At 41.9% G+C, this 13,284-nt stretch overlaps 1 protein-coding gene across 11 annotated transcripts in view; it reads left to right on the top strand.

The window, feature by feature from the left end:
* Positions 1–13,284, top strand: part of DNM3 (dynamin 3) — a 311,515-nt gene that overhangs the window by 66,480 nt on the left and 231,751 nt on the right. For all 11 annotated transcript variants that reach the window (XR_006292780.1, XM_043553169.1, XM_043553167.1 and 8 more), the window contains exons 4-6: positions 9,504–9,707; positions 11,988–12,086; positions 13,112–13,272. Coding sequence is in view for 10 of the 11 variants with exons in the window: in XM_043553169.1 (XP_043409104.1) it covers positions 9,504–9,707; positions 11,988–12,086; positions 13,112–13,272 (464 nt within the window). In the remaining variant the exon portion in view is untranslated. The remainder of the gene's footprint in view (positions 1–9,503; positions 9,708–11,987; positions 12,087–13,111; positions 13,273–13,284) is intronic.

The raw sequence follows: 13,284 nt of genomic DNA, 5'->3' as shown, positions 1-13,284 counted from the left end.
TTATCTATAATCGATCTTTTCAGTCTTCCATAGTGGGTCCATTCTGTACTTGTGATGCTAGACCTTGCTTCAGTCTTGTGTGGGCCTGCTATAGCCTGTGGGAGCAGGGCTCAACTGCGTTACCATGATTCATAGCTCCCCAGTGGAACAAGCTGACTCTCTGGATATCTAGAAGAGGAATCTGAGCAAGTTGGCTGTTACCACCTAAGAAAGAGATCTTGGAGTCACTGTGGATAGTTCTTTGAAAACTTCTGCTAAATGTGCTGCAGCAGTCAAATAAGCTAACAGTATTTTAGAAAGTGTTAGGACAGGGTCCCCAACGCGGGGCAGTTGTGTGCACCCACAGGACACCGCGCCGCCGAAATGCCGCCGCCCAGCGCGGCCGCCAGAGAACCGCCCGCTGAAATGCTGCTGAGAAGCGTTGCCGCTTCTCGGTGGCATTTCAGCAGCGGGGTGTCTGGCGCCCACCACAGTCTTCTGGGAATAGGAATGTGCTATTCCCACAGAAAGGTTGGGGACCACTGTGTTAGGAAATGGATAGAAAATAGGATAGAGGATATCATAGTGCCACTGTATAAATAGATGGTGTGCCTAGGCCTTGAATATTGTGTCCAGTTCTGGTAGTCCAGTCTCAGAAAGGATATAGTGGAACTGGAAAAGGTTCAGAGAAGGGCAACAAAGATGATCATAGATTGGAACAGCTTCCATATGAGGAGAGACTAAAAAGATTAGGGCTGTTCATCTTAGAAAAGAGACAACTTGGATTCACCAAAGGCAAGTCATGCCTGACCAACCTGATTGCCTTCTATGATGAGATAACTGGCTCTGGGGATATGGGGAAAGCAGTGGACGTGATATATCTTGACTTTAGTAAAGCTTTTGATACGGTCTCCCACAGTATTCTTGCCAGCAAGTTAAAGAAGTATGGGCTGGATGAGTGGACTATAAGGTGGATAGAAAGCTGGCTCAACGGGTAGTGAACAACTGCTTGATGTCTAGTTGGCAGCTGGTATCAACTGGAGTGCCCCAGGGTCGGTCCTGGGGCCGGTTTTGTTCAACATCTTTATTAATGATCTGGATGATGGGATAGATTGCACCCTCAGCAAGTTTGTAGATGACACTAAACTGGGGGGAGAGGTAGATACACTGGAGGGTAGGGATAGGGTCCTGAGTGACCGAGACAAATTGGAGAATTGGGCCAAAAGAAATCTGATGAGGTTCAACAAGGACAAGTGCAGAGTCCTGCACTTAGGACAGAAGAATCCCATGCACTGCTACAGGCTGGGGACCAACTGGCTAAGCAGCAGTTCTGCAGAAAGGACCTGGGGATTACAGTGGATGAGAAGCTGGATATGAGTCAGCAGTGTGCCCTTGTTGCCAAGAAGGCTAAAGGCATATTGGGCTGCATTAGTAGGAGCATTGCCAGTAGATTGAGGGAAGTGATTATTCCCCTCTATTTGGCACTGGTGAAGCCACATCTGGAGTATTGCATCCAGTTTTGGGCCCCCTCACTACAGAATGGATGTGGACAAATTGGAGAGAGTCCAGCAGAGGGCAATGAAAATGATCAGGGGGCTGGGACACATGCTTTACAAGGAGAGGCTGAGGGAACTGGGTTTGTTTAGTCTGCAGAAGAGAAAAGTGAGAGGGGATTTGATAGCAGCCTTCAACTACTTTAAGGGGGGGTTCCAAAGAGGATGGAGCTTGGCTGTTCTCGGTGGTGGCAGATGACAGAACAAGGAGCAGTGGTCTCAGGTTGTAGTGGGGGAGATCTAGGTCTATTTTACTAGGAGAGTGGTGAAGCACTGGAATGGATTACCTAGAGAGGTGGTGGAATCTCCATCCTTCGAGGTTTTTAAGTCCCAGCTTGGCAAAGCCTTGACTGGGATGATTTAGTTGTTGTTGGTCCTGCTTTAAGCAGGGGGTTGGACTAGATGATCTCCTGAGGTCTCTTCCAGCCCTAATCTTCTATGATTCTATGAACTGGGTGGGATATGAGAGAAGTCTATAAAATCATGAATGATGTGTAAACAGTAAATAGAGAAGTGTTGTTTATGCTTTCACCCAATACAAAAACTGGATGTCACTGAATGAAATTAATAGGCAGCAGGTTTAATACTCACAGGAGGAAGTAATTTTTCACACAGCTAACCTGTGGAACTCATTGCCATGGGATGTCGTGATGGCCAAAAGTATAACTGGATTAAAAAAACAACTGGATAAGTACATGGAGGATAAATCAATCAATGGCTACTAGCCAAGATGATTAGGGATGCAACCCCATGCTCTGGGTGACCCTAAACCTCTGACTACAAGAAGCAGGAGTGGAAAATGGGTGGATCACTCTGTAATCACCATATTCTGGGTGTGCCTCCTGAAACTCTGGTACATGCCACTGTTGGGCAAGATGGACCCTGGTCTGACCGAGTATGGTAGCTCTTGTGTTCTTATGGGATCTCTTGCTTGGAGTTTTTGTCTTTCCAGTGGGGTAATCCTTGGTAATCCAGTGGGCCAACTCCCCATCCCCATTTTCTGGCTCCCAGCAGCTGGTGAGTTCACTGTCTCCAAGTTGATCCTATGGGAGGGGTGTGTGGTAGGATCAAAATATGAGCATGCCTTCTCTCTCTTTTGTTTTTCTCTGCCCCACACACATCTTCTCTGATAATTTTCTGCACCCGTGAGTGGTCAGATTAGCTATGAGGAAAATTCCAGCTCCTGCAAATATCGTGGCATTGATGCATGCTCATCTGGTTGGGCCACACTGTAGTGGTTTCTTACCAGAACCTTTGTGGGGACAGAAGAGAAATGTATTCGCCTTTCTTAAGGTACTCACACTTCTGTTCAAGTGAGCTGAGGAAAAACCCAGGATCTTTAAAAGCTCTGCTTGTTTCAGACTTACTCTTCCTTTAGGCATACTGATTAAGCAGGGCTAAAATATACCTGGGAGAATGGGACATCACAGAAGTGTTTGAGTGACTCGCTTCCAAGACATGACTGTCAGTAAAACCTGTCCACTCCCATCTCTAATCATCTGCTTTGCAGGTACAGATGTCTAAAAATCTTGTCTTAAGCTCTTTTATTTTTGCAGTCTTCTGGATTTGGGAAACAGCCTGTGCCATCTCACCTCTGTTCCTAAAATGGGTAGTCATAAAGAAAAAGAGATAGACATGGATGCTTCTTGATCCTAACTGCCCAAATGTTGAGAAACATTCCGCACTTCTCATACAGTTGGGTGCAGGGCTGGATTAAGACCTTTAGAGGCCCTTACACTGAAAAAGATTATGGTGCCCCCCCCCATATGTAATTCAAAATAAAAACAATACTATACCGTAAAATAAAATTTTATTTTTTGAAATGACACAACTTACATGTATGCTGAAATTAAAATGGCTTCTTTCTAGATTTTCTGATTGCAAAATTCTGGATAAGTTCATCGAAGCTGACTCGACGAAGCATGTCCGCTCCCATACACAATAGGGAAAGTGAATCAAGTCTGTCCTGACACATTGTTCTCTGAGGGTTTTTTATTCTTTTCAGCTGAGAAAAAGAACGTTCTGCGGAGCAGTTAGTAATCATCAATATTAGAAAAATACGTAGTGCAAGCTCTACATTTGGAAATATGCCTTGTATTCCATCTTCCAGTATTGTGTCATGAAGAGCAATGTGTCTGAATTTCATTTTTCCTGTTTCATTAAACTTTACGCGCATATAACAGTGGAACTGCCATACTTCTCCACAGAGATTCATGTTCAAGTCAACAGGGTATGAATCAACTAGCTTTTGGGAACCTTGTGAATATTGTTCATCAGATAAATCCATGTCATTTAGAAAAGACTTGATACTAAAAGTATCTACTTGATACTTCTTTGTACACTTCACCTCTCCTCTTCATATGAGTTTCAAGTGTATCAATTATAGCGTAGTAAGCAGATATGCGAAATTTGTCTCTAGGATTCAATGCTGTTTCTGTTGCACTGCTATCATTTGCTTGTTTTTTCCTGATTTGCTTATGGGACTGGGCTTCGTTGTAGTTAGTATCAGGCAAGATATCTTTTGATATGTCTTCAAATCTTTGGAAATCATTCCTCAAAGTGTGTAAGTGGTCTGCTAATGGTTGACAGAGGTCTGCACGTGTTTTCAAATCCAATTCTTTTTCTTGGAGAGCTTGACTTGTGTGGTAAAAGTGTTGCAAAATTTCATTCCACATGGTCAACATGAATACAAACTCTAGTTCTTGCATTTTGTTTGCAATGTTTTCTGCCTCTCATATAGTTTCTCCCGTTTGTGATTGGTCTTCAGCTATACTTTCTAATGCATCCACAATCTTTGAGTAGGACTCTAGAATTGCACTTGTTGCCACTGCATGTGCCTCCCAGCGAGTAGTAGAAGGAGATTTCAACACACAATCATTGCCCAAATGTGTTTTAAGAACTGCCCATCAGTATGTTGAGGCAGAGAAAAACGTATAAAGTAACTGGACTGTTGAGAAAAAACTTACTGCCACCGGACAACAATCAACAGCACTGCGGCCAACAAGATTGACGTGGTATGAATATGGCATATTTGTTCTGTTCTAAAAGCTTCTTCTGCATTCCTTGATAACTCCCTGACATGTTGGCAGCTTGTCATAAGATTTGTTGGATCATATTAAAGAAGTTCTGTAATAAAATCACAAATGTTTGATTCCCCATAGTTTAAATTCCAGGGTATTACTAATTAAGAAGTCTCTTGGTTTTTGGTACTGTTTCTCTCCCTCTATGTGTGAAACTTGCAAGCTGCTAATTGGGTTAGTACATTCTAAGACAGAGTCTGAATTCAGAGAGGGAGACTCAAAGCAATACTCTAACAACAGAAACAGCACCCAGAGACTCCCCGCCCTTTTGTTGTATTAACAATTGTGATTAAAATAGAGATAGAGGATGTATGTGGATGGATGCTTGGTGTGGATAATAACTGAATGATCAGGGAGGTGCCAGCCTAAGAATCCAGTGTCCATCGGCTGAAGAAGGTGTCAAGTGGAAATAACCAGAGGACCCCCGGAGGGCAGACTGGAATCCACCCAACAGCCTCAAGAATGGGCGAACCAAAGAACAAGATAACATCTGGCAGCACGGAGCCGTCAGGAATGTGCTATCTGCTGATTGATTCAGCAACAGCATGATGAAGCAATTCCCATAGACTGGCATAGGAAGAAATTCCTATAAAAATGGACTGTACAAAGTGAGAACTTTGGGGTCTGATTCTGCAAACCAACTTCCAGGAGCGTCAGATGAGCATCTGACAAGGCCCTGCTCCCTCCTCATGTCCAGGCCACCTGGCCAGTGGCTTGGCATGAACAGCTCTAAGGCTGGTAACTATGATGATAACCTTGCAGAACCTCTGTGTGTGTGTGTGTGTGTGTGTGTGTGTATGAATGAATGTGTGAATAAATATGAGATTGAATGCAATGTTATAGCTATAATTAACTGCTTACTATGATTCGTTCTGTATTCACAATAAATGTGGTATTTTGCCTTTTCTCCTTTAATAAGATCCTGCTGGTTTTTATTTTATTGGTACAACAGATTGACCTCTGCACTTCAAGAAATCTATTTTGCAAACTTGGCACAGATAGAGCAGTTTTGCCATTTCTTCACCAGTGTGGCTTTTCAAATTGAGGAATGTTTATAAATCGTTGAACTGGTTTTCCATCTGTGGGAGACACATATCTTAGTACAATACTCAGTTGATCAATACGTGAAAGATCAGGTGTAGAGTCTACAGATAAACTGAAGTACCCAGCAGTACTTATTTCATCCACAATAGCTGAACAAACTTTGTCACTCATTAGACCGATGAGTTCATCACATATTATCTTGGATAAGTATGATGGGTTACTTTTGCCAGCATTCCCATATTTTGAGATATGGCCTGCTAAAAATGGGTCAGACTGAGCCACAAGCTCCAACAATCCCAAGAAATTTCCATTCTGCAATGATCCAAATGTGTCATTTGATCCCAAGAAAGGCAGACCATGTTCAGCTAATGTTTGAATAACAGCTATAACACGCTGCAAGACATGTTGCCAGTATTCATGCTCCCTTTAATTTGTTCTTCCAATTTTTGTGTCAATCCAAAGCCCTGTCTTTGATTTAAATATATCAACACTGAAACTCTGTGAGTGTTGCTGTTTTCATGTTGTTCAATTAAAACAGTATTCCGCCAGTCACTAAATCCATCTGCAGCAAACGTTGAAGATTTATATGCAAAAAGTCTGCAAACAGAACAGTACACAGACCCTGTTGATGGTGAATACAGTAGCCATTCTCAAGTGTATTTGTCACCATTCGCTTTCATGCCAAAAAATAGTTTTTGTGGATAATATCTTGTTTGTTTGCCACTGGTAAAAGTCCGACGTGATTTCTCAAATGGCCCAGTGTGGTGTTGACTGTCATATGGTCCACAATCTATCCAGTAAGCTACATCATCATTACTGAAATCAACCCACATACCAGGATCTTTTCTCCTATTATTTACAGCATGAGCAGGTTCAGTCTCTGACACATCCACACTTTCTAGAACAATGTCTGTTTTACCACCAGGAGTAGGATGATCAGTTACAGTCTCTGACACATCCACAGGTTCTGGAATGGTGTTTGTTTCACCAATAGAAGAAGGGTCAGTCTCTGAAACACCTCAGGTTTTGGAACGATGTCTGTGCTACTGAGAGAAGATGTTGCTTCTGATGGATTTGCTTTGAAAAATGATGTCAGCTTTGGAAGATTTTGGAAAATTTCACTAATTTTTTGTTTCTTTTCTTCCTCCAGTTTACATTTCTATGCTCCACTCAGTTGGTTAGGTTTCATCCTGCCCCTTATCTCAGTTATCTGAACTTTAAAAAAAAACAAAACCAAATTACACAACATACACTATTTTTGTGTGTGTATGTATATAAAGAGGAAAAAAAAATCAAGTACATATAACTCAGAAGAATATATCAATAATAAAACAAATTTATTGCAGTATATGACAGGATCTGATTTCCTCGCATTATTTCGATCTACGTTAGTAGGACACCCCCCTGGTTTAGGTGGGGATAAGTAATAAAAAGAGAACAGAAAAATGGGGGAAGAGTGTGGAGTGGAGTGTAAGGAAGTCTAACAAAGTTCTGATTTTTCCCATGATGACTACTTCGATGCTTTTTTTGAAATATCAAATATCAAATTTTTTCCAAAAAAATCTATATTTTTTTTTTGGTGCCCCCTGCTTTGCTGGTGCCCTAAGCATGTGCTTAGTCTGCCTATTGGGTAATCCAGCTCTGGCTGGGAGTGCATGTTGATGTTGGTTGGTGCTTTTGCCATTTATCCGAAAAAGGAAGTGGGAGTTAGAGGCATGACAGACAGCTGAGCCTACTGGGTAGGGACAAGAAGTTCTGTCTGTCGCTATGTAAGGAATCGGCAGCCCTTAAAGCTCTTCAGTGTTGGCTCATCCTGATTCACGCTGGAGGCACAAAATACAAGAGTGTGACTCTATTACAACTTCTTACCTGTAAATTTTCTCAGTAATCTTTATCACAAGCTTCTGAAGGGAGAAAGCTTCCAGGTATTTCCTCTTTCACTAGGTCCAGTCCAGTCCAGCCTCCAACTTGCTCCTCGGCCAGTTTCCTCAGATTGCTAAAACTTCAGAATCTTTCCATTAGAACAGTGGCCTCCATCTTGGGCCAGCCAAGGAGAAAATTCCATTGTAAACTCTTTAGAGCCATCACCTGTTGTTCCGTTAACACATTCCTTAAGCACTACTGCCTGGATCCCAACACATCAGCCAGCAAAGCTTTCTATCAGTTGGTGCTTCGGTCAGTTCTGCCTCAGAAATCCAAGAGCTCCTTTTCTCAAGGACAGTCAGTGTAAGCTTTTAGAGGCTAGGCTGGATCTTGTCTCCCTCTTCCTCCCACCTCTGCTTGGTGGCCTCAGCTGCTCCCGTAGTTGCAGGGCACTGCTAGTTATATTTGTGGTCTGTACTGGAGACAGTCATCTCACAACAAAACATTTTTTTCGTACCTGCTAAATGTTTTCGATTGTGGGACTCCACCAGTATAAACACCTGCTCAGGATGCTCCAGTTGCAAAGGAACTCAAAAAAATAGCTAGAGCTTGGTGTACCATTTAGACTAGCCCTGGGTTTTCAGTTTGGGAAGCTATCAGCTGAGCAGCCTGCTTGGAGGATGATCAGATGAGGACTGTGTGTGAAAATTCCTCTTTCAAATGGACTGCCACCCCTGACTAATTGATAGGTAAGATGGGAATGTCCCATGGTCTATATTGATATTGGCACACCATGGTTAAATGGGAGAAAAACAAGTTTTACTTTCCCTCAGATCCTAATTAGTTGCACACATACAAAATGGGAAATGACGGCTTAAGAAGGAGTACTGCAGAAAGGGATCTGGCCCTGGGGGGTCATACTGGATTACAAGTTAAAATTGAGTGAACAGTGTAACACTATTGGGGGAAAAAAAAAAAAAAAAAAAAAAAAAAGCAAACATCATTCTGGGATGTATTAGCAGGAGTTTGTTGTAAGCAAGACACGAGAAGTAATTCTTCCGCTCTACTCCACACTGATTAGGCCTCAGCTGGAGTATTGTAGCCAGTTCTGGGTGCCACCTTTCAGGAAAGATGTGGACAAATTCTGGAAAGTCCAGAGGAGAGAGACAAAAATGATTAAAGGTCTCAAAAACATGACCTATGAGAGATGATTGGAGGGGAAAAAAAGGGGGGTGGTGGTTTGGTTTGTAGAAGAGGAGGCTGAGAGGGGACACAACAGTTTTCAAGTACAAAAAAGCTTGTTACAAGGAGGCGGGAGGAAAAATTGTTCTTGTTACCTTCTGAAGATAGGACAAGAAGTAATGGACTTAAATTACAGCAAGGGTGGTTTAGGTTGGACATTAGGAAAAAAATTCCTAATTTTCAGGGTAGTTAAGCACTAGAATAAATTGCCTCGGAGGTTGTGGAGTATCCATCACTGGAGATTTTTAGGAGCAGGTTAGACAAACACCTGTGAGGAATGGTCTAGATAATACTTTTTCCTGCCATGAGTGCAGGGGACTGGACTAGATGACCTCTCTAGGTCCCTTCCAGTCCTATGATTCAGGATGTCCAACATGGGCACAACTCTTTGAAAATTCTGCCTTTAATGTTTAATTATGATCTTACAGATACAGATATGGCATCCCAATAGGAGGGTGATTATGCCAAACAATGTAATTTGTAGGTTGTGACAAGCAGTTCCATTCTGGAACAAAACCAGACTTCGTAATGTTGAACTCTTCTGTGACATGGAATTGCCAGTCTTGGCACAGCTCTAGTTATGTGTGCTTATAAAATAATGTTCAAAAGCCTTTGAAAATTGATACATCTATTCTAACTATGGCTCCCCACTAGAACTTCAGACTTGGATCATCTTTTTATTCTCTTTAGGGGTGTAAAGTGTTAACAACAAGTCTTTTGGTCTTATGCCCTTTCTCTTTAGTGCTAAGCCTGACTCTTGTTGATTTGCCTGGAATCACTAAAGTGCCAGTAGGGGATCAGCCTTCAGATATAGAGCAACAGATCAGAGACATGATTATGCAGTTTATTTCTCGTGAAAACTGTCTGATCCTGGCTGTGACTCCAGCCAACACTGATCTTGCCAACTCAGATGCATTGAAGTTAGCTAAAGAAGTAGACCCTCAAGGTAAGTGTGAACGGATGTAAACCTTTCCTGCTTTCAGATACCATTGATGAAAATATACCTTGTAGTTTACTGTGGTGGATCATGCATTTAACAGTGCAAGAAAACTCATTACTCAAACTAAAATTTTATACTGATTTCAACATCAGAAGAATAGGAATTCTGCTCATGCAGCATAATTCAGTAAAATTGTACTATCAACTGAAGTCTAAAAGTAACCAGTGTATGGTAATTGAGTGAAGTATGAAATATACCTAATTGGAAATTTTTGTGACAGGGCCTCTGTCAGCCGAGGAGTCTGTATCGCATCTTGCACCATGGGCCCTTGATGCTGACTGGGGTGCCTGGGTGCTACTGTACTATAAATGTTAGAATGATGTTTGTTTTCTTGGCATGCCTTGCTGACTGATGTGACTATGTAATAAATCAACACATACAGCAAGAGTAAATGCAATTTGTCTTGGCAATGTAATAACATAGTGGTTCTCATCCAGGGGCACATGTACTCCAGGGGGTACTCAGAGTTCAACAAGGGGGTACATCGACTTCTCTAGAGTTATACAACAGGCTACATAAAAAACACTAGTTAAGTCTGTACAAACTAAAATTTCATACAGACAATGACTTGTTTATATTGCTCTATATACTACACACTGAAATGTAAGTACAATATTTATATTGCAATAGATTTTAGAATTATATGGTAAAATGAGAATGTAAGCAGTTTTTCAGTGCTATGACACTTTTGTATTTTTATGTCTGACTTTGTAAGCAAGTAGTTTTTAAATGAGGTGAAACTTGGGGGTACGCCAGAGAAATCAAACCCCTGAAAAAATGAGGAGTCCTTATGGCACCTTAGAGACTAACAAATTTTTCTGGGCATAAGCTTTCGTGGGCTAGAACCCACTTCATCAGATGTGAGTAACAGTAGGGGGAAATTAGGTTTAGCTTTTGTAATGACCTTTCTTTATAGACTGGGAGTGGTTGGGTCATTACAAAACCTAAACTTAATTTCCCCCTACTGTTACTCACACCTTCTTGTCAACTGTCTAAAATGGGCCACTCGCATTACCACTTCAAAGTTATTTTCCCTCCCTTGGTATCCTGCTGTCAATTGAATTATATCGTCAGACTGACCTCACACTTAGTAAGGCAAATCACATCTTTTCATGTATTTATACCTGCTCCTGTATTTTCCAGTCCATACAGCTGATGAAGTGAGTTCTAGCCCACAAGAGCTTATGCCCAAATAAATTTGTTAGTCTCTAAGGACACCTTGTTGTTTTTGCTGATACAGGCTAACACGGCTACAACTCTGAAACCCCTGAAAGGGATACAGTAGTCTGGAAAGGTTGAGAGCCACTGTAATATAACATATTTCAGAGTAGCAGCCGTATTAGTCTGTATCCGCAAAAAGAAAAGGAGTACTTGTGGCACCTTACAGACTAACAAATTTATTTGAGCATAAGCTTTCGTGAGCTACAGCTCACTTCATCGGATCTGATGAAGAGACTATTTGTTAGTCTCTAAGGTGCCACAAGTACTCCTTTTCTTTTTTGTAATAATATAATGTGCTGCCACCTGGTGGTTTAGAATTCAAGAGTCTGACTTGGTAGAGTTGGGAGCATTTTGTATTACTGCAAGAGGCCTCCACTCCCCGCCAATTCAAAAGAAGTGCTGACAGGCTCAAGAGAGCCATGTTCATCTTTTGCCTGGTGGGGCTGTGGCTACATTACCTTGAGAGTGAGTAATACAAATTTAAAGAACAAAAAAGTGGGTATGGAGTCCAAGAGTGGCTTGATGGACTAAAGGAAAACCGGAAAGGCTCTGTTATCAGAGTGGGAACTATAGTGCTAGCATGCAAGATCCCTGCCTCGCTATCTGGCACACCTTAACTGATTCCTGTACTTGGCTCTGCTTATGGTCGGTAGGCCCAAACTGACTTCTGCTATCTCATTTATTAGCTGTTGGCTCTGTTCATGTGCGTGGTAGATGGACACTGACCTAGCTCCCTGCTCCCACCCTGCCCCGGGTCTGGAATGGACAGGTGGTTTTTTAAAATTAAAAAAAAACAAAATAAAAACTAAGGTGACAGGTTAAAGATGCAGTTCTCTTGCATTAAACTCCATTACAGATCCATAGGAATAGTGAGAAAATACTCAGTTCTTTCCTACCAAGTAAACTCAGTACCAGAGAGTAAAGTTTAATTGATTTGGTTTCCCTCAGCATAAATGATATTTAACTATTTTTTTGGGGGGTGGGGGGGTGGGGTTGGTGATGCAGGCCTGAGAACCATTGGTGTAATCACAAAACTGGATTTGATGGATGAAGGAACTGACGCAACAGAGATTCTGGAGAACAAGTTGCTCCCTCTTCGTAGAGGTAAGAATGTTAATATTATACTCCATGTACCAATTGCTTCTGTAGCAAAGTGGTGATGAGGAAGGTAGGTATTTGGTAAATTAACAGAAGATAGGTTTTAATGGAGTGCTCGGTTAGAAAATCTCTGCAGTTTACCTTCAGATTACAGTAGAGAGTGTGCTCATAGCCTTTATCATCACACTAAGCTATGAAAAAGCAAAGGTAAGAGGAGATGGGTGCCCAAAATACCCAATAAGGGGGGGGAAATGAACTAAGACCTCAGAACAGGCTGCACGAGGTGTAATGGGAAATATGAGTTTAGGTTACCTGCAAATTTCCTTTTCTGTGACAATGTCTGTTGTTCCTCGCAATGTGTGGGAGTGCCTTGATGCAGTCACTGGAAGCAGCCACTGGATCTTTGATGATGTCACTGCAGTCTAAGCTCTGCCCCTTTCCAAAAGCTTTTCAGATGATCATTTATAGAGCTAGAGAGACATGTTCATTTCCACCATCAGAATAATACAAAAGTAATATTGAAATCGAACCCAGTTTCACCAGGTAGATCAGCCCCCTTTTTCTTTTCTCAAAACCCCAGAAAACAAACCAGCCAGAGAGGGATCAGACCAGAAGACAGGAAAGTCAATATCAAGACCTCCTATTTTCTTATCCTGTTTGTTACCCTTCTGCCACATCCTCTTCTTCTTCCCCTGTGGTGTGCAAGTCACTCTTGTTTTGCACATCCCTTGGAATGCCAAATCAGTGCAAGTGATATTGTCTCCCCATTTAAACCTGGTTTCCGACCAGCTTACCCCCAATATTTAACTTATACCACCATTTCAGTGATCACTGATTTTGAGCCAGTGACTTCCATGGAAGGTGTGCCCACATACACCGAGCCTGAACCCCGCTGAACCTATTAAGTTTATTGCAATAATTTTAAAAAATTACTAAAAATAGGTGAATTTGGTCTGTACTGAGCTAACATGTACACTGCCCCGTGGGGAGTAACAGCATTGACTTACAGGGTTGTTTTGATCTCGTTTTAGGGTATATTGGAGTTGTAAACAGAAGTCAGAAAGACATTGATGGGAAGAAGGATATTAAGGCAGCCATGCTGGCAGAAAGGAAATTCTTCCTTTCCCATCCAGCTTACAGGCATATGGCAGACAGGATGGGAACACCATATCTGCAGAAAGTTCTAAATCAGGTACAAGCAAAT

This window comes from Chelonia mydas, chromosome 8 (assembly GCF_015237465.2).
Source record: "Chelonia mydas isolate rCheMyd1 chromosome 8, rCheMyd1.pri.v2, whole genome shotgun sequence".
NCBI lineage: Eukaryota > Metazoa > Chordata > Testudines > Cheloniidae > Chelonia > Chelonia mydas.
Note: the sequence above shows the minus strand (reverse complement) of the source record. Positions and strands in the feature narration are given on the sequence as shown.